This window comes from Lepisosteus platostomus, chromosome 12, assembly GCF_059453375.1.
Source record: "Lepisosteus platostomus isolate fLepPlt1 chromosome 12, fLepPlt1.hap1, whole genome shotgun sequence".
NCBI classification, from domain to species: Eukaryota; Metazoa; Chordata; class Actinopteri; order Semionotiformes; family Lepisosteidae; genus Lepisosteus; species Lepisosteus platostomus.
The window spans coordinates 34,193,710-34,220,820 of NC_142622.1; the positions used below are offsets into that span (position 1 = coordinate 34,193,710).

The 27,111-nt window shown below is 36.6% G+C and overlaps 1 protein-coding gene across 1 annotated transcript in view; it reads left to right on the forward strand.

Moving 5' to 3' along the window:
- gabbr2 (gamma-aminobutyric acid (GABA) B receptor, 2) overlaps positions 1–27,111 on the forward strand; it is a 341,200-nt gene that overhangs the window by 189,239 nt on the left and 124,850 nt on the right. Inside the window, exons 4-7 of the mRNA XM_088601719.1 lie at positions 13,470–13,571; positions 22,178–22,243; positions 25,512–25,700; positions 26,126–26,368. Coding sequence (XP_088457845.1) covers positions 13,470–13,571; positions 22,178–22,243; positions 25,512–25,700; positions 26,126–26,368 — 600 coding nt within the window. The remainder of the gene's footprint in view (positions 1–13,469; positions 13,572–22,177; positions 22,244–25,511; positions 25,701–26,125; positions 26,369–27,111) is intronic.

Below are 27,111 nucleotides of genomic sequence, written 5' to 3' on the forward strand. Positions count from 1 at the left end.
ACACAAAGCACTGCGTGATCTGTGAGAATTTGCTTCCTCTGTATTTTTATTGTTTTCTTTTCACTTAACACCAATCTCAGTCCTTCAGCCAGAATATAATAAGATGAACACACTGTATGTGTATGAAATAAATCCTTGTCTGTAGAGAATTCAGAACAAATCCTGTTCTGTGTGCTGATTCACAGCCTGGTTTGAAATGTTCCATAATTTTGAAATCATGTGAAGTGTACAAGGATGAGTCAATGATCATTTAAAGATGTTTTAATAATTATTTGCTCGGCTGCCTAATCAGAATGTAGCTTAGGCAGAGACAAAGATTTTGTTTCATCTCAGTGAACATCTCTCTTTCCAAAAGTCTGTTTCAACTGCTTAGCTGGAGCTTTCCATTTGACAATGGAAACATGTGCCAACACATTCTGGAAAAGCCCTTGGGGCTGGCTGTTGGTCCATTCCTTTTGGGAGCAAGAAAAAAAGTTTTTGTTTTAGCAAATATTAGCACTTTTATAACAGAAATAATTCAGCATTAAAATGCATGTACTTTACACAGAACAAGTACAGAATAAATAGAGGAAAGAAAGTACAGTTGAACTCACTCTTTTCCTTATTCTAGGATCTCCTTCAAATAAAAGGGAAAATAAATTGTAACATCACTTCTCCTCCTAGCAGAAAATGCTTAATTTCTCAGGAGACAACAGCAGCTAAAGCATTAAAACATAAAAATAAATAGAAGGTCAAAAGGGAAAAGAGGGTTTTCTTGCTCATTTGCTTGGTAGTGGCATGTTGATCTGAAACTCTCACCTAGCTGTTTCTTGAAAGTTCCTTAGGAATTTGTTTCAGCAACACAAGTGGACCGCCTCATCCAGAAATCCTTCTTTACAAACAAATATGTTTTCCCTTTGCTATTACCCAAAGACACTTCTTCCCGGTTTCAGAGCTTTGACCTTTAGTCTTTGGCTCAGTGTTGATCCTGAAGTACAGTAGTACAGTCATCTGTTAATTGGTCTGTGACATCACAGCATTTCATGGTTATACTGGAGGGATCATTCTGCCGGTTGCTCAAGGCTTGGTGGATAGCCAGAATTTGTGTTGATGTCCACTTTGGCAAGTGTCCATTTTTCACAGTAATTAAAGTATACTGTTCAAGGTGTCATGGGATCAGGATTTTTGTTTCGTTTTATTAAAACATTTCCACATGGTGTATTCTAACAAGCTTGAGGGATGTCCAAGGCAAACCTCTTAGTCTTTTCCTTTTGTGTTTATTTATGGCACCGTGAGCAGAACAATCACGTTGTGCCAGTGAGAGTATTGCAGAGAGAGGGGGGGGGGAAAGGATTAATTACCATCATGAGAGTTGCTGAGCATTATCATTGGATGCAAATTAGCATAAAACAATTTGCTGAGCAAAGGTTAAGTCATTTATGTGTAAGCGGAGCACTTTCTTTAGCCTCTGCTAAAGCTGTTCTTCAGGGGGAGCAACATTTTAAAAATATGAACGTACCCGTACCCACATTGGTTTTGTTGAAAGTCGCACAACCAAAAACATTGCAGTTGGATCAAAAATGTTTAAAAAAATGAACATGGATAAATTATAAGGGACAAAGTCAAAGCATTGTTTCAGCAATGCTGATTATAAATATAAATGGCACAGTGGTGAGTGTTGCTCCTGAAACCCTGGGTTCAATTCCAGACCTAGGATGCTGTCTGCATGGAGTTCTTCCAGTAGTCATCTGTTTTTTCTCTGGTGTTCCCATCTCCTGCCATAGTCCAAAGACATACTGGTAGGTTAATTGACTGGTAGCAGCCATATCACCCTGCAACTCACAACTGGCAACCCACTGAAGCTAAGCAGGTGTGAGCCTGGTCAGTACCTAGATGAGAGACCTCCTGGGAAAAACTGAGGTTGCTGCTGGAAGAGGTGTTAGTGGGGCCAGCAGGGGGTGCTCACCCTGCGGTCTGTGTGGATTCTAATGCCCCAGTATAGTGACGGGGACACTATACTGTAAAAACAGGCGCCGTCCTTCGGATGAGACGTACTGTAAAACCGAGGTCCTGACTCTCTGTGGTCATTAAAAATCCCAGGGTGTTTCTCAAAAAGAGTAGGGGTTGTAACCCTGGTGTCCTGGCCAAATTTCCCATTGGCCCTTACCAATCATGGCCTACTAATAGTCCCCATCTATGAATTGGCTTTATAATTGCTCTCCTCCCCACTGATAGCTGATGTGTGGTGAGCGTTCTGGCGCACTATGGCTGCCGTCGCATCATCCAGGTGGATGCTGCACATTGGTGGTGGTGGAGGGGAGTCCCCATTACCTGTAAAGCGCTTTGAGTGGAGTGTCCAGAAAAGCACTATATAAGTGTAAGCAATTATTATTATTATTATTATTATTATTATTATTATTAATTGGCTTCTGGGAAAACTGGTCATAGTGTAAGTGTGTCCATGTCTGTGTTTGCATCCCTCCAAGCACCTGTTATAGGCTCGGGCTCCTCTGCAACCTTGAATTGGATACAGTGGTTAGGAAAGGGATGAGTGAATAGATAAGATAATAAGGGTCTGAATGAGAAGAGGCCCATTTATGTCTAGCATTTAATTCAAGATTCTCACCCATGGATTCATTGAAAGAAGGCAGGACATCAGCTTCAGTACAATACCTGTTAAGCTCCTTCCTTCTTTCTGCAACTTTTTCTGTAAAATAATTACTCTCGTGCTCAGTTTTAAAAATATTAATAATCATCAACATCATAAAAAAATCCTCACACTTATCTAGTGTTTTTTCTGGACACTCCACTCAAAGCGTTTTACAGGTAACGGGGACTCCCCTCCACCACCACCAATGTGTAGCATCCACCTGGATGAGGCGACGGCAGCCAGAGTGTGCCAGAATGCTCATGCACATAACTTCTTAGTGGGAAGGAAAACAGAGTGATGATCAGGAGGCCGTGATCGGTACAGGCCAATGGGAAATTTGGCCAAGACACTGGGGGTAACACCCCTACTCTTTTCGAGAAATGCCCTGGGACTTTTAATGACTACAGAGAGTTAGGACCTCGGTTTTGTCTCATCCAAAGGACGGCGCCTTTTTGACAGTATATTGTCCCTATCGCTATAGTGGGGAATTAAGACCCACACAGACCGCGGGGTGAGTGCCCCCTACTGGCCCCACTCCCACTCCCACTAACACCTCTTCCAGCAGCAACTGAGTTTTCCCAGGAGGTCTCCATCCAGTTACTGGCCAGGTTCACACTTGTTTAGCTTCACTAGGTTGGCAGTCTTAAGTTGCAGGGTGCTGCATTTCCCCAATTTCTCCTTCTGTTCTCTGGTTTGCAATTATTATTAAAGAGGAACGGTGGCAATGCGAGATAAATTTCTAGTATAGTTGTCCTGGGCAGGGCCTAAGGTGCCACCCATGAAGTCCTCCACTGTACTGTGTTGGGGGCTGTGGAGTATACGCTTAAAAGAATCAGCAGTTTGGACATGGGAGGTTTATTTGAAAGTATCTTTATCCAGTGTTAAAGGTCCTTCAAAGATATGGTTTAAGGCAAAGATATTTTATTTTTAAAGGGGAAAACATATCCCTTTATAAAGGATAATACTCCTTGTACATAGGACTTATGTTAACCTCATTCTCCCTTAATTTCAATGTAATTAAAATGATTTTACAACATTTAGGTCTTAGCTTATATACTGTATGTAAGCTACATTATACACTCCATAGCCAAACTATTAGGATCCCTCAGGCAAATGAAGACCAGCTTATTAGTTAGGGATTAATAGTGTAGCTTTGAGAAGAATGACTGAGACTGCCATTGCATTCCACGACCTGGAAAATCACCAAAGCACATTGAAAGTCCTGAAATTGGGGAAAATTTCAAGGCAATTACACACCACATCAGTAAATATAGTACATGTTCTTTCGTACTGAATCTTTATGCTCCTTGCCCTCTGTTTTTTCCTTCCTTAAAAATCAAATTTATTTGCTGATATTTGAGCACATTTACTGTATAGTTTCAAGAGAACAGCTGACAGAGAAAAGTTATGAACGTAGCTGGATTGCTTCCCTGTATGTTTTCATAATACTAACATTTGTCACTGAGTAATCCATAAAGGAGGATAGTACTTGATAGTAATTTGACAAAAGATAAGGCTCATGTGGGGTATTTCAGCTAAAATTTGAGCTCCTTGTAATTAAGGGCTAACGGAGAGTTCAAAAGCTTACTTTGTCAGGATCTGAATACTATCAGATCATTAATTATTTGACATGACATGTTAAATACCAGAAATGGAAATGCATTAATGCAGCAGGCTGGAATGAAAAAAACAAGAACGCCCCCTCAGGAGATGACAATGTACACTGATATCTTTTGACTGTTTTAGTCACAACCACCTAAAGCTCTACATCTTAGATACATCCATCTGGTTATAACACCCTCTACCTATTATCATTTACAGACATCTCTGGTACAGTATATTCTATCCTAGAGATATACATTTTTAATTTCCCCAGCTACGGTATATACATATACTGTACATATACTGTATTACACACTATATTGTCACAGTGAATGTGTGACTGCCACTGTTCTTCATGATTAACCCATGAGCTGTGTTTTTGTTGAAAACAGTCCTTCAAACAGGAAAACAAAAATATTGTAGGTGTTTTTACTGTGGTTAATTTTATGATGATATGCATTCTCAATGTATAATCCTTGTCACAGAGTGCTAAATAAACTTTTCACATGCAGAAGACGTTTAGAAACACCCTGCAGAAATAACACTAAAACTGGTCAATCAGCCTCAGTGCTTGTATTTTTATGGTTGCACAAGAAACAATAGTTCAGACTGACATATTCAGTAGATGTGATATTAACTTAAACATGAAATGCAATATAAAATGTTGAGATACATAATCTTAAAATGTTCTAAAGGAGACCCGGAAATACGCAATATTCCCTAGACGTCTGTAGACAATGACAAGGGCTGACCCTGAGCCTGCATCTCTGTGTAACAGGAAATTACACTTCCAGGCCTATATTGATACCATAGTACTATGCATTCAGTCTGTCTTTTGGTTCTTGTCATTTTATAGTTCATTTCAAAGAACTGCAGTGTTTTACTCTCTTCAGTTTTATTAGAGGCAAGACACAAAGAAAGAAGGAATTTCCTTCCTTATTATTTCCTTAACATTATAAAATATGTCAGTGTAACATTCTTTATAAAAAATAGTAACACTTTAGAATTAGTGGCTGTTTGGGATTAACTTGTGAGGAACAGAGTAAGTTATATTAACAGCCCCATATATTCATTTTGCATTAGCATGGCATTACATGAAAAACACAGACACTTGTAAGATGTTACTGAATTTTATTTTATTCTCTTTCTAGTGTTAATCCATTTATCGATTTTGATTGATCACCAGATTTGCCTATTATAATTATTGAATCAAAAGTTCTAATAATAAAGGACATTAATCCTTTGTTACCAGATCACCTCAAATATATGGGAAGATGTACCATTTTTCCATAGTAGACATAAATTGGGATTTTTGTAGGATATAAAAGACTAGTCTGCAATGGACTGGTATCCTGTCCAGGGTGTGTCCCATCTTGTGGCCACTGACGGCACTGCAACTTATACTGGATTTGGATGAAGACATTAGAAAATGGATGAATGGCTAAAAAACGAATGAGTGACTGTTTCAATGAACATGTCAGAGCAGTGAAGATCACAGATCTCCCTAAAACGATAGTCTCCGACAGTTTCAACTCTCTGAGCCAAGATTTCGCAAACCTTTCAGGCTGCATCTTTTTATGGCGAAGATTATCCTTAGATAATCTTTATCTAGATCCTTAGCAGCCATATCACCCTGCAACTCACAACTAGCAACCCACTGAAGCTAAGCAGGTGTGAGCCTGGTCAGTACCTAGATGGAAGACCTCCTGGGAAAAACTAAGGTTGCTGCTGGAAGAGGTGTTAGTGGGGCCAGCAGGGGACGCTCACCCTGTGGTCCATGTGGGTCCTAATGCCCCAGTATAGTGATGAGGACACTATACTGTAAACAGGTGCCGTCCTTCGGATGAGACGTAAAACCGAGGTCCTGACTCTCTGTGGTCATTAAAAATCCCAGGGCATTTCTCGAAAAGAGTAGGGGTGTAACACCGGTGTCCTGGCCAAATTTCCCATTGGCCCTTCCCAATCATGGCCTCCTAATAATCCCCATCTCTGAATTGGCTTCATTACTCTGCTCTCCTCCCCACTGATAGCTGATGTGTGGTGAGCGTTCTGGCGCACTATAAAGCGCTTTGAGTGGAGTGTCCAGAAAAGTGCTATATAAGTGTTAGCAATTATTATCCTTAGACATAAATAGCACTTTGCCCCCCTTCTTTCAGTGATAGATTAATTTGTTTTTACATCCTTTCCATCCGTTAACAGATTTCAGCTTCTCACACCTCTCCCCCAGATCTTCTTTCCTTTGAACACTATTTCTCACCTGTGTACTCGTTCTCACTTGCCTTCCTTCTCCCGGGCTTTATTTTCTTACCTTACTTCCAGCAGTATTTCTTCTTTTCCCTCACAGCGTGGAAATCATTCCTCTGTAGCCAGTGCATGCTGGCACAGTTCCTCACACTAGACATCCTCACACTAGTCTGGATAAACAGTAAATTATGTGCTTGTAAGATTTTAACAGTATACAGTATATTGGTGACCACACAAATGGCACTCTTTAGGTGAAGGTCAAATGTAGTGCAGTGATGCTTGAAAACAGATTTGACAGAGTAATTGAGTCACAATACACATTTATCGGATATTACTCAGCATTCAAGTTCCAACATGTTGCAAAAATGTCAACATCAGCTGTGTATTTCACCTATCGTAGGAGGGATAAAGTCATATTGAACAAGAAAAACAACTTTAAATACAATTACATTATCACATAATCAATTTAAAAAAACACTTTAAAATAATGTTCTATTTTTCCACTCAGATGAAATGCCTTATGTAAATTCTTCATTCCTACTTTTGAACTTCTTGTAAATGGTCCTTGCATTAAAAATCAAATCCCCGCCTTTCAACTGAGCTTAAAAAACACTCATATAACTTTAAGCCTGTATTGGAAATGATCAATCCTGTGTATTTTTTGTTGTTTAGAGCTGAAGCCATATGAAATAATGTATATTTATGTGGGTTTGAAACAGTCTGCTTTGCAATGGCATGTTCTTCTTACTTAAAGTGAGCACTTGTTTCAATATTGTCATTGTTTCATTACAGTTTCTGTTTTTATGATGACCTACTGATACTGTTTTACTTACTGTATATTAGAAGGAGAAGCAGTCAGATGTTTTAGACATTGAAAATGAATGTTTTCCATGTGGATTCAAACATTCTAAGATAATTTAGGGCATGGTTCAAAAGTCATTTTATTAAGCTGGATGAACTTTGTTCAAATTTTTGGAACTCCAAATAGGAGAAGTAATGGTGTTCTGACCCTACAGTTTCGCGGTACAAAAAAAAAAAAAAAACAGCGGCATCATCCAATCCTATCTCTTCTGTCCTAAACACTGCTGTTTTAAATTAGCAATGTGATTTTGTCTCTCTGGAGACACTGACAACTTTGCAAATATCAAAGTCCCCCAATGAGTTGGTACTGTCTAATCATTACATTGTGCAGAGTAATCTTCCACTTTCCCACATGCTGCAGATCTGCTACAGTATGTGTGTCCTTGAGTAGATACTGTATGTGGGAAAGAAAACCTGCTGGCAATACTGTTTTGATACTGTGGAGATGGCGGACACAGGATATCTGTACAAAAATGCAGTTTCTGTATTAAATTTGTACAGAGTCAATACTGTTTAGAAAGTGTACATTAAGGCCCATTAGCGCATAAATACTAGTACAGCATCAGAGCAATAAGTGCTACTTACAGTGTGTAGACATTACATTTTCCGCTTTTTGTAATTGTAATAACTGAAATACTGCATACATTCTCTCAATTTATTTTTTATGACTCACAGCGACACCTTTAATAAATTTAATCCAAAGAAAATCCCCAAGGAAAATACACAGGGAGAAAATTTGAAAAGGGAACTCAGGGGAAAACAGACCATGAGATATACAGTATCTTTTAGAATAATGCATATAGAATGAAATAGGGAAAATAATGTTATGAGCTAAATGGTTGGTAAATTTAAAATAAATTAATTTCTGTTAAAATTAATAATGTGTCATTATTAAGACGTGACTGAAATAAACAGTTTTAATACTATATGGTTTCAGGTCATTGAAGGTACATTGAAGGTACAGTAAATAGTTCACCAACATTGCAGACATTTTACATACTGTATCACTGCGTTGATAATGAATTTATGGCAGTAAGTGTAAGTACAGCTGCTACAGAATGATGCCATATTGAAGTATACTCAGATGTGTTTTATGAGATTTAATTTGATGGACTCTTATTTTAAACAAATGTAGAGCCATTTCTGAGGTGCTGTGTTGTGCTTTTTCTTCATGTTGCTGAAAAAAATTCATGTGATTGTCTCCACAGCCACCTTACTCGACTCAGAACATGCCTATAAATAGAACTGTTAGTCTACTATCTGTTTGACGCTGCAATAAACTAAGCGATGTTTATATAGAGTAACACTAAAATAGTTATTGCATCCAGATTTCACACAGCACTTTCTTAAAGAGAATGCAGGCGGCCATTCTCAATTACATACAACTACAGTAGAAATCATTTTAATTTCAACACATAAAAAAAACATTGTGTGTGGTTTGGGAAAAGTATGGGAAAATTTATTGAATTTTAAGATCCTATCCAAAACCCGAACTAAAAAACAATGCTTAACCCCAGCTGTGCCAGGGGTGCTGTACAATGGCTGACCCTACGCTCTGACCCCAAGCTTCTCTCCCTGTCTATGTCTCATGGAGAGCAAGCTGGGATATGTGAAAAGGTGAATTCCTAATGCAAGAAATTGTATAGGGCTAATAAAGCAACATAAAAAATAAATGATGTTTCTTGAGCTTTGCAGGTCTCTGTTTATTTCTTTACTGCTTTATTTGCCTGCATAAGTTAATGTAGACTGAATCCTCAATTGCAATGACAACCTGGAGAGTGGTCAAATCCTGTATACAAAGGGGCATTTAGTGGAGTAAATTTCGGTGAAGTACCTTGCTCAGGGTTACCACAGCAGAGTTCCATCCAAGATTTGAGCCCATGGACCGTTGGTCCAGTCTAAATTAGTAACGTTTATATGAGTGCGTATATTTATTACAGTTGAATTCTACACTTAAATATTCAGAATTCCTTTCTTTTAATAATTTATGAGAAATCAGACAAAGCATTATCGAATATTGTGAATGAATGAATAGACATTTTTGAATGTATTGATCCAGGGGGTATGGGCTATTGTTAGGTTATTGACAGTCTGTATGTCAAAGGGCTTTGGATGGTTTCTTTGTTCCAATGCAAGAATCTTTCAGTAAGAAAAACATAACAGACGGCCAGACTCGAAATTGGTGCGGTTCTAATGAGGCTGAAAACCAATTAACTCCAAAGCTGAACTTCAGCGTTCCCAAAAGATAATTGGGGTTGTTCATTAGCTTACCATTCTCTACAGCTTTGTTTGAATTATAAATTGGCAAACAATTGGCAAAGGTTGTGTCCTTTTCTCTGTTCCAGTGCATGTTTAACCATATACTGTAGTAATTTAAATATTGAAAAGATCAACACTAATAGACTTTTAAAAGTATCCAAGTACATTTTTTACATTTTATAAGAAAAAAAGGTATCTGCCGTTTAATGCCATTTTTGCTCTTGGTGTTGTTCTCATATTTTAAAGTCTTATTGCTATAGCAGGATTTTAAGTAAGTCACTATTTTATACTGTGATAGCAAGTGATGTAAGGCATGGTATCCTGCAGGAGCAACACTCTCTCATTGTTTTTATGCCAAATGATGTCATGTGATCTGTGAAAGCTGATTGTTCATGTTTCAGAAGATATTTTGAAAATTTGCTTCAATGTGATTTGCACTCTGTATTGTGTCCTCTGCTTGCACTAACTATGCTATCTACTTGTGCATCACTCTGATGCATACTGTAGGCATTTGTAAGCAGTAAAGCCCATGCAGAGTACTTATCCACAGTATAAAAGCAGAAGAACATACTGTAATAGCATTGGTGGGAGAAGCACTTGCAATACTGAGGCTACTTTGCCCCAAAGTGTGGGTGATCATTGTTTATTTTCAGTGCCAATCAGCAGATAAAACTAACAACAGTTAATTTTATGTAATTAAGATTTAACAGTGGACTAATTATATAGAATTAAGTTTAAAATATGGATATTTTACATAACCAGTTATGAACAGTTTATTTTTCAGGACTGGTCACCTACATAATTATCACTGACTTATTTATTGTCAGTTAAAGTGTGTGTCATCAGATAAGAGCAATTGCAACTGGTTTTAGAAAATAGGTATTTGATATTCTCCATTCTTGATGGAGAGAATCTTTAATTGTTGAAACATGATTGTTTGAGAACACATGCTTTGTTGTGAGTGCAATAAGGGTATTGAACATACTTAATCCTCTTCAGACTGAAAAATTCAGACTGAAAGAGTCGCCTTTGTTGATCAAGAAACTAGTACACTGGATTTCCAAGCATAGGGGTTCTTCCTGAGTCCTGAATTACAAAACAATCACTGATGGTAGCAAACAATGGAGCAGGAGCGATTATGTACTCAGAACCATCCCACTCAAAACATTGAAGAGGTGGAAACACATTGCAAATTGTATTTCAAACAGTGCCAGTATGGTGTGGTAGGGAAATATGGGTCTACCACTCACCTTTTGAAACAATGCTGGTCCCACAGTGCCTTACTAGAGAATTAATGATATGTAGAGGAGTGGCACATCTCTCACATGATATCATGTGAGGCCCAGTACAAGCTTTTAATTTTATAGAGATGGCTATTGCCTCAGTTGAGGGATGAATCAAGAGGAAAAGGAACTAATCATTTTCACTACTGAGCAGTTTGATATTTCATAGCAGTATACAGTACCTAAAGTATGTTTTGAGGCACATGGGGCTAAGGCTATACCAATCCACTGTAAGTTTAGATCAGACAGTCCAGGGTTCAGGAAAATTGGAGGATAGATTGCTTATGGCTCAGGAGCTATGAATACAAATACAGCTACGTACTACACTGTATTATATGTCATCAGCATGACAGTGAAAGTTTACAGGACATTGTTTCCTGATTGTGTCCAGTACTGGAAGCATGAACAATATAGAGAAAACAGTGTAGATGTTACCATGGAGCCTGGTGGGACTGTATGCTGTGGTACATACTGTATGAACCAAAGAATAGGATTGTTTAATTAGAAAAATAGAGCTATTCATTAGTCCTAAAATACAAATGCAATAAGAAAGCAAAAGATGTTGGAAATGTTTGTGGAACAGGTTGAGATACAGTACACATAATTTATGGGACTGTTCAAAGGTGTAGCATTTTTGGCATTTGGTGAGTTAAGGTATTAAAAAAATAGTCCTGAAATACCACTTGAATTGTGTATTTGGGAGGTCTCCGGTCAGAGTTTGTGGAGAGTAGAGATTAACTACAGTAGATACAGCTTGGGCTTCCTTTTCACAGATAGTAGGAAAGATTTGTACAAAACTAGCTTGTCTGAGAAAATCCAGACAATATACAGTACACTGTACATAGACCATGCGTAGTCTGAAATGAAGATCAGAATGACACTGTCAGAACAATTCTATATTTTATTTTGTATATGCTAAACAGTTCTAATATTTTACTTGTTAAAGGACTGTGAATTCTTTATGAAACCCCTATATTTTCTAAGCACTCTACCTTTTATGAAGGATTTCAATCTCACTTTAAGAGGCAGTAATAAGGGCATTTTACAAAGTACCATGCTAATCTGTTTTATATATACATATTTCCAGAAGGTATGTCCATTTCTTTCAGTTCTCTGACTGTTCCTCTCTCTGTTTTGGTGCGCTGCACAATTTGAGCACATGCAGAAGCAGCATCAGTGAGCAATCCATAAGTCTTAAAACTAGGCAGATTTAGCTCCACCCCTTTCATTTAAATACTGTATACAGTAAATGCTGTTTTTTTTTCCAAGCCATTAGAGAACATCTACCTGAAAGTAAAAGGCATGCTGATATTTGGTGAGTAGGCTAAAAAACATCACGACATGGAAGTGTCACCTCACAGAAGTGCTTTTATTGATCTATACCCCCTGTGTTTTTGAAATGATACTTGTACTATGCTATACTGTAATGCTTCAGTGCTTCACAGCAAAATAATAACATTTGGCAGTAAAATCCTTTTGTCTCCTTAGAAAATACCTAAAGGTCATACAAGTTAATGATATTTGTTTTAAAATCTCAAAATATTTTTTTTCTTTGCTTAAGCACAGAAGACAGTATGACAAACTCCCAAGATGTCTGTCTCCTTTTGTGAGCCCAATCTATTGTGTGCCTCACAGCACCATTGCTCATGTTTTTGTATACAGTAAGTCTCTGATGACCAGACATGGTGTTTTCTTGAAATGTGATAGCAAAGTTCTCTGAAGTGATCAATTTTACTTTATTTGCAGAGTTTCAGTACATACAGTATACAGTATACATGAAATCTGCCTTAATGCAATTTTCATCATACACTATTATCATGGTAGTGCTCAGATTGATCTATATAAAAGGATTTGGAATAATAGTATTTTTATTTTTCCTTTTTTCAAAATTTGTGTTTCTAATATAAACCTGGTTTTAATATAAACCTGATTATTTAACTCATTCCAACATTTTTTTTAAACAATTTTTGCAGCAAAAACTGTCCCTCTTAAATCAGATTCAGATTTTACACTGCTAAGTAAAGGCTTTCTCTGTTGATCTTTCAACATTTACTCAATGCCTCAATGCATTTTCTGATTGTTGGAGTTTGGCACAAATACAGAATATTTCCAGTTTCATGCAATTGTACCTGCTAAATGATTTTTTGGAAGCCATTATATTGTATTTGAAAATTATTGCTGTCTTGGTTTGAAATTAAGATTTTTGTCTTACTGTACGAATGACAGTTCAGAAGGTATTTACATAATGAAAGCTAAAATAAATTAGAACTGCATAAACAGATCATGATCAAGATCATTTGTAACATGACCACTGGATAATTGAAAGTAATTGAAAGCATATTTCATTTTTATCACGTCAAGGTCTCTGCTGGGCTCACACTCATTAGCTTCTATGATGGATACAATGATAATTGTGAAGCCAGGCCACATATGCAAAACATTTAGGTGATTTTAGAATCAGTCAGGTTGAGCCTTTGGAGAAAAATAGGATATTAATTTTTTTTTTTTTACAGGAAGTCAGGCCAAGTTACAACTTTACTTGTAGTCACATATGAATTTTCTTGTTCTGTTTCTCTCTCTTTCACTGACAGGTGAGAAATGATCTGACCAATGAGCTGGAAAAGGCTGATATTCAAATTGCAGACACAGAGAGTTTCTCCAATGATCCCTGCATCAATGTGAAAAAGTTGAAGGTAAGTGAATTTTAAGCTATAGGGCCCCTTTTTTAGGACAAGCTTTTCTTTTTTTTTACTCTATTGTGTTTTTCCTAAATTTTACAAGATTGGGTTCTGAAAAGACGTCATTTCCTTGTTAGATCTCTGTACTACAAGCCAGTATAACAACAGATCTTTTTTAAAAAAATGTAAGTTTACCCATCAATACAAACAGATTGCATGGGTATGGAAAATACTCTATATTATAATTCATTACAATGTTTCATTTGAATGACATAGTGGGTTACATTTGAGATTTGTTTTGGTTACTACTTCTGTAGATAAGAGCTAATGGTGCCTATTGTTCCTTGCTCTGCTCCAGCAATCTTAATTTTAAACATTTAAATAACTGCAGGGAGATGCTTACAGTAAACCACACTGACAGCACACAGTATACATTCATAATCTTCACAGAAGAAAATGATCACAACTGGGAGCATGCAATGTGCTATTCTGTCTTGTGTATGAGACCCCATTATAAAGAGACTCGGGTTAGATCACTGTAACAGTTTACCATATTCCTACAGTACTGTAAATTCCCAAGCAAAAAGTAAATAAAGTCTCTGGGTTGATCAAGACTATCTTTTTCTTCAGATAATGTTTGCAGTGATTATGTTCTAAATTTTGTCTACTGTTCCTACACTCTTTGTTCTGACTGTTTAGAACAGTAGTTCTCAAATCCAGTTCTGTATTTGCAAATCTTGTTGTTTGGTATCATCTGCAGACTTGACCAGTTACTACTCTAGAATCTAGATCATTGATATAAATTAGGAAAAACAAGTTCGTTGTAGAGGTCGTACATCTTTCTTGTAGTAGGTTCACATACTGTACAGTATTTGTTTCTAAACAGACGTGAGTGAATCAATGCTGGTTTATCATGAAAGTCGTGTTTGGCCATCATTTGAAATAATAAAAGCTGTATATAATAATAATTGCTTACACTTATATCGTGCTTTTCTGGACACTCCACTCAAAAGCACATTACAAGTAATGGGGACTCCCCTCCTCCACCACTAATGTGCAGCATCCACCTGGATGAACGCAACAACGCTCACCACTATATCAGCTAATAGTGGGGAGGAGAACAGTAATGAAGCTTTATTGGGATTATTAGGTGGCCATGATTGGTAAGGACCAATGGGAAACACCCCTTCTCTTTTCGAGAAGCGCCCTGGGATTTTTAATGACTACAGAGTCAGGACCTCGGTTTTACATTTCGTCTGAAGGATGGAGCCTTTCTTTACAGTATAGTGGGGCATTAGCACCCACATAGACCGCAGGGTGAGCGCCCCCTACTGACCTCTAACACCTCTTCCCGCACCACCCTTAGTTTTTCCCAGGAGGTCTCCCATCCAGGTACTGGCCAGGCTCACACCTGCTTAGCCTCAGTGGGTTACCAGTTGTGAGTTACAGGGTAACATGGCTACAATGCATGTTTTGCTTGCCACACATCATCTTAACTCTTCCCCATGTCAAATTATTGTTCAGTGTTCAATGGTACTCAAGTCTGGCAAGTAACGCATCCACAGTACAACTCATATTTTTATTTCTATGGACAACTACAACAGTTGTTTACTGATACAGCAGTAGCATGAGGATATGTGTTATTCTGGTGGAGTAATTTGATGTCATGCCAGGATGATCCCACAGAAAGGGTAGTGAGTTAAGGCCATCAGTCATTACAGCAGGAGGTCTGTGATTATGACCTGGATAGGAATGACTAGATATTCCTACCTAGACCATCATACTTTAATCTCTATCAGTCATCATTGTACTATGACCTGAACCTTCCCAGATGATGGCCTGTCTTTGACAGAATACCTGTATGTCTTACCAGGTTAGATATTGTTAGATTTGGGATCTCTGAACACCCCAGACAGCAAACAACAATCCAGTCTCCAATGTACTGTACCAATTAAATGAAGGAGTTGTTCTCTTGAAATGCAGAGCATATTTATTCTTATCTTGATTTTCACAAGTCTTTACATTCAACAGGTTAATTCATCTATTCCCAATAAACTTTCTCATTCGTGATTTGATTTTTTTGCTTAAGAATTCAAGTGTATGATGGTCAGTCTTGAATGACAAATAAATCAAAATGCCTCCCAAACATTTAATCAATATCTAAAATGTATTTATGTTCCAAGAACTGCATTAATAGTTATGTTCTCTTCATGTTTAGTTTATTATTTGAAATTAAGATTTTTTTTATTCTGTCATCTTTTCTTTTCTACTGCAAATGTCATGGAAGTAGCTTTCTGGATTCCTATTATGTTCAAGGCACAATGTGGCTCTTCAAGACAAAAAGGGAGATGTGTTTGGCCGGGAAAAGAAATGTAACACAGAAACAGAAACTGGTCGTACAGGAATGAACAGCCCAAACAGAAAGCTTTGAAAAGAAACAAAACCTAGAGACAAAAGTTCTAACCCATACAGCATGCTTTTGGCTACATCGAAATGCCAGTCAAGCCTTGTCTAGTTCAATCTTTTGATTGATTTCTGTGGGAATGCAAAAGTGACAGGAATAAATGGAGACCACACACTAGGCCTGATTGTTAATTTTAAGGTGCCAAAGAGGGGAATTTATTCAGTAAACACAGGATGCTTCGTTGCATGATTCCTAGAGATACTGTGAACTTGTCAAAACTTGCCTCACGTTTTACTCAGAATATTATTAACAAGGATACCATTTCACAGTTTGGTTGTGTCCAATGCCAAAGAAAGACTTTTGTACACAAAAAGCATGACATATGGACTGTGAGAAAGTGATTACATAAACAGCTACATAAAGTAATGCACGCACATAAAAAAATATAGATCTTCTGTAAAATTCTGTGGTATACAATATTGTCTGTAAGCCAGAAGTATGTATATCTTGGTATACGCATAGATGCAGTCAGACGTTTTCTTAATGGGAGAAGGTGGGGAGTTTCTGCTATGTGATGAAGGATGGAACAGATTGTTCTTTGTATTCTGGTGTAGGAAGAATTGAAGTATTTGCCCAAATTTAATCAAAACAGGAATCACAAGTATTACTTTTGTATTCGACTTTTAATTTGAGGTATTCAGTGTTGTGTGTTTTATGTTCTTTTACACATTTGCACAAACTTCATACAAAATGAATAAACATTGCTCTTACAATATATTCAATTTTTAATATAGGGTATTCATTATTGGGACTTCTTAAAATCTGTTACTTTTCCTTTTAGAGTTTTTTATTACTTCGTTATTGGGAATTAATATATAATGACACTTGTTTTATCCAGTTCAGGACCAACAGCAACATTACTGTAATAATAAAATGAAGAACTGTATTTTACAGAACAGGTTCCCAAACTATAACATAATAATTATTCTTTGTATTTTAATTGTCCTTTTGATGCTTTATGTGTCAAGAGATAAAAAAAAGAGTCAATTATTTTCGTACTAAACAGTTATGGAAATAATTCTGTTGATTATCTTTTTTCTAAGTGGGGGTAAAGTGCCCTGACAGCACAGTTCTAAATATTCAAGAGCAAAAGTCTGTACTTTTATAAATTACCTGTGTGGGTCCTCTATTGATTATAAACAGGGTGTGCTTTCAAATACATCAACTGGGTGTTTTTTGAATCAGTCTGATTAATTATTTTACAAGTATTTTATTAAGGAATACCACAGAGAAGACTCTCATCACAATACATACAGTATATGTAAACAAATGCATATCTGGCAGATACAACTTTATTGTTAAAGATATTGTGACTGAAGTGTTTTTAAGAATCCAGATTTGGATACAGTACATTTCCAGTTTTCTTGGGAGCTTCAAAGCAAGGAGATGTTTGCAGAGATATAGGGCTTCATGTTCAGGTAATCTATAAACACGGGATTAAAGTAAAATTGTTTTCCTTTATAGAGAATCCCTTGGTTAAAAATGGCCTCTCCTGGTAAGTGAATGCATTTTTAGAACAGGAAGATAGGTCTTTTGGCTTTTCTAGGCATTATGTAAGAGTCTTGTTAGGCTGGGATTTTCTGGGTATTCAGAGCACAGGCCACTGGGATACCATATTTATAAATTTGTAAAAAGGGTAACTTGTATGCCATATGTTGTGTTATGTTTTGTTTAATGCGTGTACTGTCATTATTCATTAAAATGTCATTAAAATTAATGAATTCCCGAACCTGTCAACTTTTTACCCTCATTTGGTCATTGCATAAATCTTAAGGTGGATTTTCACTGGGCTGTGAAAAAAGAAAAAGTTCAATATCCTTTGCATTAAAGACACGGGGCATTACAACATCTATGCAATATTCATTAAATACTGTAAAACAAATAGCAAAGTATCAATTAAAGAGGAAGAGTATCCATCTTTTTAAAACTCTCTTTATGCATATGGAGCAGAAGAACAACACCATAGTGGAATACGTAAACAAGGAAATCTCTGGCTAGATATTCCTTCAAGAATGTATTGGATGATACAGTATGTTGGCAATGAGAAAGATTTCAATCTACTACTCCACTGAAAATGGTTTTAGTGCTCTTACTACAAAAGTTTTAATGTGTGTGTTTCCCAATACTGTATGATTCATGGATTGTCAATATACTTGTAATTAGTAATAGGTTTATTCCATGCTGAAAAAAAGAAGAAAGAGAACACAACGTTTCGGCCATGGAGCCTTCTTCAGGTGTGATTAGTAGTAGTAGTACTGTAGATCACTAGTAATTATATGGGTTATGATATTACATTTGAACATTCTGTACATTTTAGCTAATTCAATCCAGTAACCAGGATATTGCACACAGAGAGCATGAGTGCTGAGTGGCTCCACTGTGTTTGGAGAGCTACTGTATGTAGACTGGGGAGCCAGAGGTCAGGTCAGATTATTTTTTAGTGTGCTCTTTTAAAGTAACCACTAATAGGATGTGGATGCGTGTTGTTAAGACAGACCTGGAGCAATGGATGACACAGGAGGTCATGTTCTAGTGGGCTAGGAACAGAAAATTGGTGATGGCACTACCCAATCACATCCACTGAACTTCAGTAGGAGGTACAAATATTTAGTGATCTGTATGAAAGATGCCCAAACAAGTTAATGGCTAACAGCTGAATTATTGTCCAAGTAAGAAAGTGTGAGTGAGTTCCACCTTCCAAAAGGCCAAAGATCCAACAGTTTGGAACTACTCTTCGAAGGTTGAAATCTAATAGGTATTGTTGATCACTAAAACAAGAAGAAGTATATATAGGAGACAAATATATATTTAGGAGAAAAGGGCTATTAATTAAAGGTGTTTTGTTATGTTTAAAGAAAATGTTTTTTTCCTTTTAGAACTAAATATTAGTGATATTTTTTGGCCATTTGTATAAAACCCAGGACTACTAACCTAGTCTCTAGACTAGATAGCCTCAACCTCAGAGACTTGCAGTCATTGTGATTTTTTTTCTTAATATGTTATATTGTGTATACTAATATTCATTTTTTAAAGTTTATTCCTCCTCACTACAATGCTATCACACTGTGATACAAAAAAGGAAACCACATGATACATTTGGTTGCTTTTCACTTGTGACTATAGGGGGTGTTTTATTTTTATTTTTTTATACATTTGCACAACACCCCTTTAATTTATAACAGGTGAAAGCCTAATTTAGAACAATTGGTGTTAGTGTGGAATAGATAATAATCAGAATCCCCTCCAATTCATCACGCTTAATTTATAACAGCATGCATACTCAAGAACATTGAGCACTATCATAACAAATTACCATAATCGTGTCATAACAAATGCTACGGTTATTTCCACAAACCCAACTTGTATTTAAATGCTACAAGGGTTAAGGGGGGTGTATTTATTATTCTGCATATTCGTCTTTTTGTTTAAGATCGTAATAATTGATACCTGGTTACTAGATGGTTGATAATTCAGCAAATATTTCCTCATGCTGGAAGTTTTTGACATGAATTTTCTATTGCTGATGCTTTTGTAACAGAATGCAATTCAAAGGAAAATTAAAATTGTTCAATTATTAGATGGGTTATTTTGAGTATACTGTATATACTGATATTAAATTTGTTGAAGAAAAGGTTAGTTTCTTACAAGGGACGTGTACTGTAGAATAATCATGTTGCTTTATGGACACAACTTTCTTATATTAAGTAAATAAGAGAATTATTCAAATGTACGATAGAAATGTGTGATATTTATTTAGAAATCAGCTTCTAAAGTTTTGTATTTGCAGTTATGACTGTGTAAAATCATTAGGATACAGTAATGCAAGTGATGAGCGCTGGTTGCATGAATATAATAATATTCTTGACCATAGAATTCCAAAACACAATATTAGGTATTTGTTAATCCCGAACTCTAAAATAATTTAGCATGAGAATCTGAAGTGGTCAGAAAAATCCATGGCTCTGTAATTTAACGTAAGCACTGTTATTTCCTTTACTGAGATTATATACACTATTAAATCAGTTACAAAGGTATTCCTCTTCCTAATGTTGCAAAATGAGGACTATACAATAATACAAAGATGGAATTTGTTTTATTTAAGAATTTATTAAATATAAAATATCTATCCATACCTTTTCTAACCACTTTATTCAATATGGGGTCATGGAGCACCTGGAGCCTATCCCAGCAAGAAATGGGCACAAAGCAGGATACATCCTGGACGAGATGCCAGTCCATCACACGACACACACAACAAAAACACACCCGCACATTCACACCAGAGTAAATTTTTCTGAACTCTTATCAAGTATTTTTCTCTTCCACATGTTATGGTCCCATCTTCTTGCTGCAAGGGGCCACCTCAAGCATTGGGTACCAGCCTGGCTGCACTACTGAGCAGCAGACCACAGAGACAGCTATATTAAGCTTTAGTCAATCACAGACTGACCTGTATGCCTCGGTCTCCACGCCTCCCTGTCTCAGATCTATATAAACTCTGCTCTCACTGCCTTCAGGGCTCAGTCTTGAAAGCCACTGGTCTGAGTTCTGACCATTACTAACCAGTTTTTTTCCTGAACTAAGTATTCTGCTTCTTACCTTGCGTCTTACTCCTGTTCTGTTGTTGTCTGTGTTCATTTGCTTGTTCTTCTTTTCACAATATTTACTCCTGGTTATACCTTGTTTCCTTTCCTCTGCATCTTGGGTTTTATTCCTCCTTGGATTGTCTTCCTGAATTCAGCCTGTTACTGGCCACATACTTTAGTAACTTGGGTGTTCTTTGTTGTTTATAATACAAATGAAGGCATTTTAAGGATGGATTTGATGGAATTATGTTTTGTGCATTACTTTCCATTTTTACCACTTCAGTTTATCAAGATGATATTGATCTAGACTTGATTAGAATCCTGCCAGATAAAATGGAATAAAGTGAATTTAATCAAATCAAAGTGAACCCGTACTGTATGATGGGAGATTTGTGCATGATTAGTGCATGATTGCATGGTGTCATGTGGTTTTAATGCTAATGAGGTATATTTTCTTCTAGGATTTATTTAACGTAATTAAATCTTTTAAGACCAGACATTTAAAGCCATACAGTAAATCATTGGCTACAAGCTATATAAAAAGTTATAAAGCGATATAATAATTATGAGAAAATAAACCCTATTGATATTTTTATTACCCCATTAGAGGGAATTAAGAGCATAACCAGAGATGTACAATTACAGAGCCTGTGCATACAATATTTTATTTGAACCAAAATTGAGTTTAGAAATTATATAAAAAACAAATCCATTTTCAATCTTATGTTGCACAGAAAATGTGAAGTTGGTCAAATTCTGTATCGTGCATTATTGCGATAAACCATCTTAGCCTTGCATGAGGCGTAACATTGTATATGGAAAAATATGTTTGCTGGTTTTGTGAGTGTCACATTACACAGTCACCTAGACTAACACAACTAAACTCATTTTACTTGTACTTTAAGGAAGGGCTGTGCTGTGACCTGCAGACTTATTGCTGTGGAGGATTTACTGTAGAACATTTAAAGACTTGGTTTGCTCTAGGATCACCTACTGTATCTAGGATCACACGAGAAAGTCTAAAAAATGAAATACAAATATTGTCAGAGAGAGAGAATGGATCAATGTCTATAGTGCAATAGCCAATATGTGTGATTTTTGTTGTATTGCAAAGTTGTCATTTGCATTATCTTTTCAGCTGGACCAAGTCCAGATTCATTTCTTTCACCATAACATTTTTGTCTTACTTGTTCTTACTACTCCTGTAAGAACAGTGGTGTGGTGTAGTCAGTAGTAACTAAATGTTTTACATACTGTACAGTATTTTCCTAGGTTTTAACGGTAGGCAAAACCAACTGAACAGACTGCAGGTATAAATAGGATCAAGTACGGCACCAAGAATGCAGAACACCTCATGTTATCTTTAGAGCCTGTGACAAAGCAAAATTTTAAATTGGCAAAAGGCATTTTAAACTAAACAGACATGAGAGTGCACCAAGATTTGCACTCTTTACAGTTTTTGCTATTTGCCATTCTTTTTATAACCTGGTCTCGTTGAATGATAATCTGATTAGCATTGTATTGAAAGGGATTTCTTTTTTATTTTCATATTTTCTCATTATTTTTTGCAGGATAATGACGTACGGATAATTATTGGACAATTTGATGAGACCCTGGCATCCAAAGTATTTTGCTGTGTAAGTACAAACTCTGATATTTAAATATTATTTGATAAGCCTGTGAAAGATTTGCTTCAGTAGTTACAGTTACTGTATAATAGAATCCCTCATATATGCATGTGTTTGCTGATAATACAGAATGAAAAACATTGAAAGGCTGAACTGAGTACATAGTAAATTACAATGAACAGATAGTAATTCAAATTATACAGGCATTTTGTAAATTCTTTTTAGGACTTTACGTGCATGTACATACTGTATGAGAACAAGCAAACATTAATTCCATGCTGAATAATGAGCTAAGTTAATTTACAATGGATACATAGAACTTACAGCATGGATATAATTCAGGATGTGTTTCAGAGCTTCTTTAGTCACAAATTCTATTAATCTGGCCATGTTACCCATGACTGACAAAAAAGACTATACTGTATCGTGTTTTGAATATTAGAACCTTAATGGAAGAAGCATAATTACTGTATGACACCTGAGAAGAATTTAACTTTCCCGAATTCCCAACCATAAACAGTTAAAACATTTTTCTCACCATTTAAAAATGACAAACATATAACCAAGGTTGTGCCAGCTGTCAGTTTGCTCCGGTTTCTGGTTTATACTAGAAAGAAACTGGACTTCCATCCATCCTTTTTCTAACCTCTTCTTGCGAATTCTGGGGGAACCAGAGCCTACTGCATCCCAGAAAGCAACTGGCAGACAAACAAACACACACTCACCTCTAGGGCCAATTTTCCCACAAGCTAGTTGTCACGGATGTCACAAGGGACGAACCGTGGAATGTCAGGAGAGGGAAATGACCCTATGCGTAGCGGCAAGACGGGGGTTAGCCCAGGCTCAGCTGTTCAGGACATGCCGTATAGAAACCTATGCCCTCAGGTAGCGGACGAGGGGCGACCTGGTGCTAGGCGGGTCTCAGGACATCCAATCGTCAATGCTGAGCGAGTGGCAGAGCAGAAGCAGGAAGTAAATAGGCTACACAACGAGACACACCAGAAAGACATGAATAATCACAGGGAACTAGCAACAGGACAGAAGTAGAGCACCCTCTAGGTGCACTGGGCGTGACACAAGTTAGCTTACTGGTATGTTTTTGGACTGTGGGAGGAAACCGAAGTACACGGAGGAAACCAATGTGAGCACATGAACAACATACTCTACAAACTCTATACAGATAGTGCCCAAGGTCTTGGATTGAACCCGGGGCCACATGCACCACAGTGTCACCCACAGAAACTGTATTGTATTATCTAAATAAAAAACTAGATTGTTGCTTTGACAACCCCTTTAATCCATACACATCTGCGCAATAATACATGTACGTAAAAAAAAAACAACAAATGTTTTAAAGGTTCCATTGCAAACTTCTTCTCATCACATCTCATCTATTTTTCTCATCACAAGGAACTCTTGTCATTCTCAATAGAGGTAAGCATAAAACTGCAAAGTCTAACTCAATGTGTTCCACAGCACCACAAAACAGAAACAAATATGGATGTGGACTTTATATTCTGCAATATAGCCTTCAATGCAATCAATATAACCTTAAACAGCACCGAGAGAAACTATCTCGAAATTGTCAATGGATATACAAAACGTTTTGCATGAAATGTGACATGCTCTCTTGAAAGCACATTCTCCGAGAGAAAGCAGGGATGAGTTGGTTTGCAGTGATAGTCCCCTCCAAATTTTGCAGGTTATCCACGAAAACTGTAGCAGTCCCTAAATGTCTGTCTGCTAAAAACTTTGTTCTCCTCTTGGGGGAAATGTTAAATCTAATTTTCAATCAAAATCAAAATGTTTAGTTTAGGATGATTGTTGAATTGCTGCATTGCTGCCGGGAACTGCAGTTTGTTAGCATGGAAACAGACATTTGCGTGCTAACGTTTCATGCTCCTACAGTAGCTCCAGTAGACTGTGTGTAAAAATAGTCTGCAAGTATTACAAATTTAATTGCTGCCCTCCATGTTACAGCTCTGCTTTCTACAATGGGTGTCATGATAGAACATCATATAATGTGTGGGCGATGAATGGTACAGTGACCAGATTTCAGGAGACCCTAATTAATTCATAGCCAACTGTACAGATCCCTTGGAAAGCTGGGTCCTTTTTTCTTAATTGTAGATTTTAAATAAAGCATTCTGCCAAGGCAAGGCTCAAGGTAATAAAAATTGTTTGGCCTTTTCTTTTATCTTAAAAGGCTACATTATTTACAAAATGTTTTATAGGTAGTATCATTTAAAGGAACTGGTGTTATATATAACTGTTCACATCATGTGAATCAAAACATAATAACTCTTTAGGGATAGCAAATGGTATTTCTAAATATTCTATTATCATTATTATTATTCTATTGCTTTGTTTCTGAAACATTATCCTCTCCTTTTAAACAAAATTAGGTAATTCATTTTTCCTTGCCTATTTTAATTAATTAAACCAATTAAATTTACTGTGTTCTAGCCTTTAATTGCTTTCTCATTGGAAGAATCTGTTCAGTTTCAAGAGGCATGTCTTTAAACTGTTTTTTAACTTTAAACTTCCACCCATTCTTTACTTATTCCAAATCTATATATTCCTTTCCATTCTAGTTCTCTTAAACACTGTCTCACACCTTTAAACTCTACTTTTACGAAATTGCAAACTTGTTTTTGGAATATACCTGTACAGTTTCAAAATATATTTCAAAACATATAACAATCACAGGTCCACAATGCTTCTCTTGTCTCTGTTTTCCATGTTCTTTGAGTTATTATTGAGCCATTAGTTACCTCTGTTTCAGCTGCCGACATCCCTGTTATTGGGTTTCCCCATCTGTGTGACGGAAATTAAAATCTCCCCTGATGACCATTCAGTCATATATAAATAGATATCATATTAGGCACCTCAGTATTTAAACATTTTTGCATAAGGCCAGCCATTACAACTTACAGGTCACAAGTACTGTATGTGCAGACTGAAGACAAAGAAGATGAGAGTGCTCTGTAGTCTCATTTTCAAGCCCACCATTTTTTAACTAATTTTTCCCTGTTAAAGTATGTTACCTTATTTATTGAAACACCATCATATACATATACATAAAACATTTAGAGACAAAAAATACTGTCCTTAATTTATGTGTCTGCTGCAATGCTGTAACTCTTCTGCAGGCATCCTGACTTCCACCCACTAACTGTTTTGTGTCAATTGGCTTTATTTTGTGGTGTCACTTCAGGAGAGCAACCACAAAGCTTTGCATCCCAAAGGGGTTTAATTTCATTGTTTGTTTTCATAGGCCTACAACTTGAACATGTTTGGCAGTAAGTACCAGTGGATCATTCCAGGCTGGTACCAGGGGAATTGGTGGGAACAGGCCAATTCCACAAACTGCACAACGAAGAAGCTGCTCACTGCCATGGAGGGGTACATCAGCGTGGACTTTTTGCCTCTCAGTACCAAACAGGTCAAAGGAATTTCTCAGAGGGTGAGAATCGACTGCGAAAGTTCTAGAACCTGTGATCTGCAAAGAACACAAATTGGAATATAATATGAGATCATTTTATAAATGTAAACACTAAAAAAATACAATATAATTGAAGATTAAATTGATCACTTCATCACTATACATCTGAAAGTTAGATGAGATAAAATCCTTTCTATTTTAACAGATTAAAGATAAGGGCTAAAAGTGATGACCCACTCCCTTGCGTAATTCACTACTGTTGCAAATGCAATATTTAATTTTTCAGTGCCCCATGAAAGTAGTGCAAATAGTGCAAATAAATCCTATTTTTGAGTACTGTTTTGTTAGCCTTCCCTTTGACCCTCAAGAGTGTTCCTGTTTATTCAAAGACGCAGAACAGCCACAAAAGATATTCTCTAAATAAAACCATTCTGCATCTTTTATAGACACCGCAGGAGTATGAGAGGGAATACAACAAGCGACGACTACAAAAAGGCGTGGAGTCCAGTAAATTTCATGGATATGCTTACGACGGTATTTGGGTGATTGCCAATACTCTGAAAAGGGTCATGGAAATTCTGAAACAGAAAGAGAAATTCAACAGATACCGGAACTTTACAGCAGATGATAAGGAGGTTGGCAAAATAGTTCTGGACATCATGAATGAGACTAACTTTTTTGGGGTAACGGTAAGTACATGATTGATAGTTTTCAGACGGCTAATAACACAAAACCTAATAACATAACAGAGTGTTCATGTGTAGGAACACATTTGTACTTTTGAAAAAGTTCTAGTTCAGTAGCTGATATGCTTTTTCTGTCTTTTTTTTACTGCCTGCAGATCAGTAGATACTTTACTGATACAATAAAAACTCTCTTTAATCAATCATTGGCATTCGTTCCTATTAAATGCTGATTAAAAAACACATGAGGGTATAAACTAGAGCATTATTTAAATCTGATTAGAAGGATGTTAGCAATGTATTTTTTCTGGAGGATCAGAGAATACATTCCATAATGCATGTTATTTTTGAAAACAGTTACAGCATTTTAGGAGGAACCTTAATTCTTTAAGAAAGCATAATACTACCCAAATAAAATTTAGTTATTTATGATATTTATACTTTTGAAAACTAATGACAATGGAATGCAGCTTGTGTGATCAATACTTCAGACAAGTACAAAGCAAGCCTGACTCCCAGTGCCCGGCTTTAGTCTTTTGTGTTTGGTACAGTATAAGCTCCTTAGATCTTAGACACTGTTAAGTAGTGTTAAACCTCATTGCTTACTGACTATACTGTTGGTTTGACATTGGCCTAGGAATTGCTTTGCCCTCTTTCCCCAGTATTTTAGTATTTTCCATTTCTATAATCCAGTGTTACTTTTTAATGAAGCACATTCATGAAATGGAAAGCTGATTTAGTCACATATC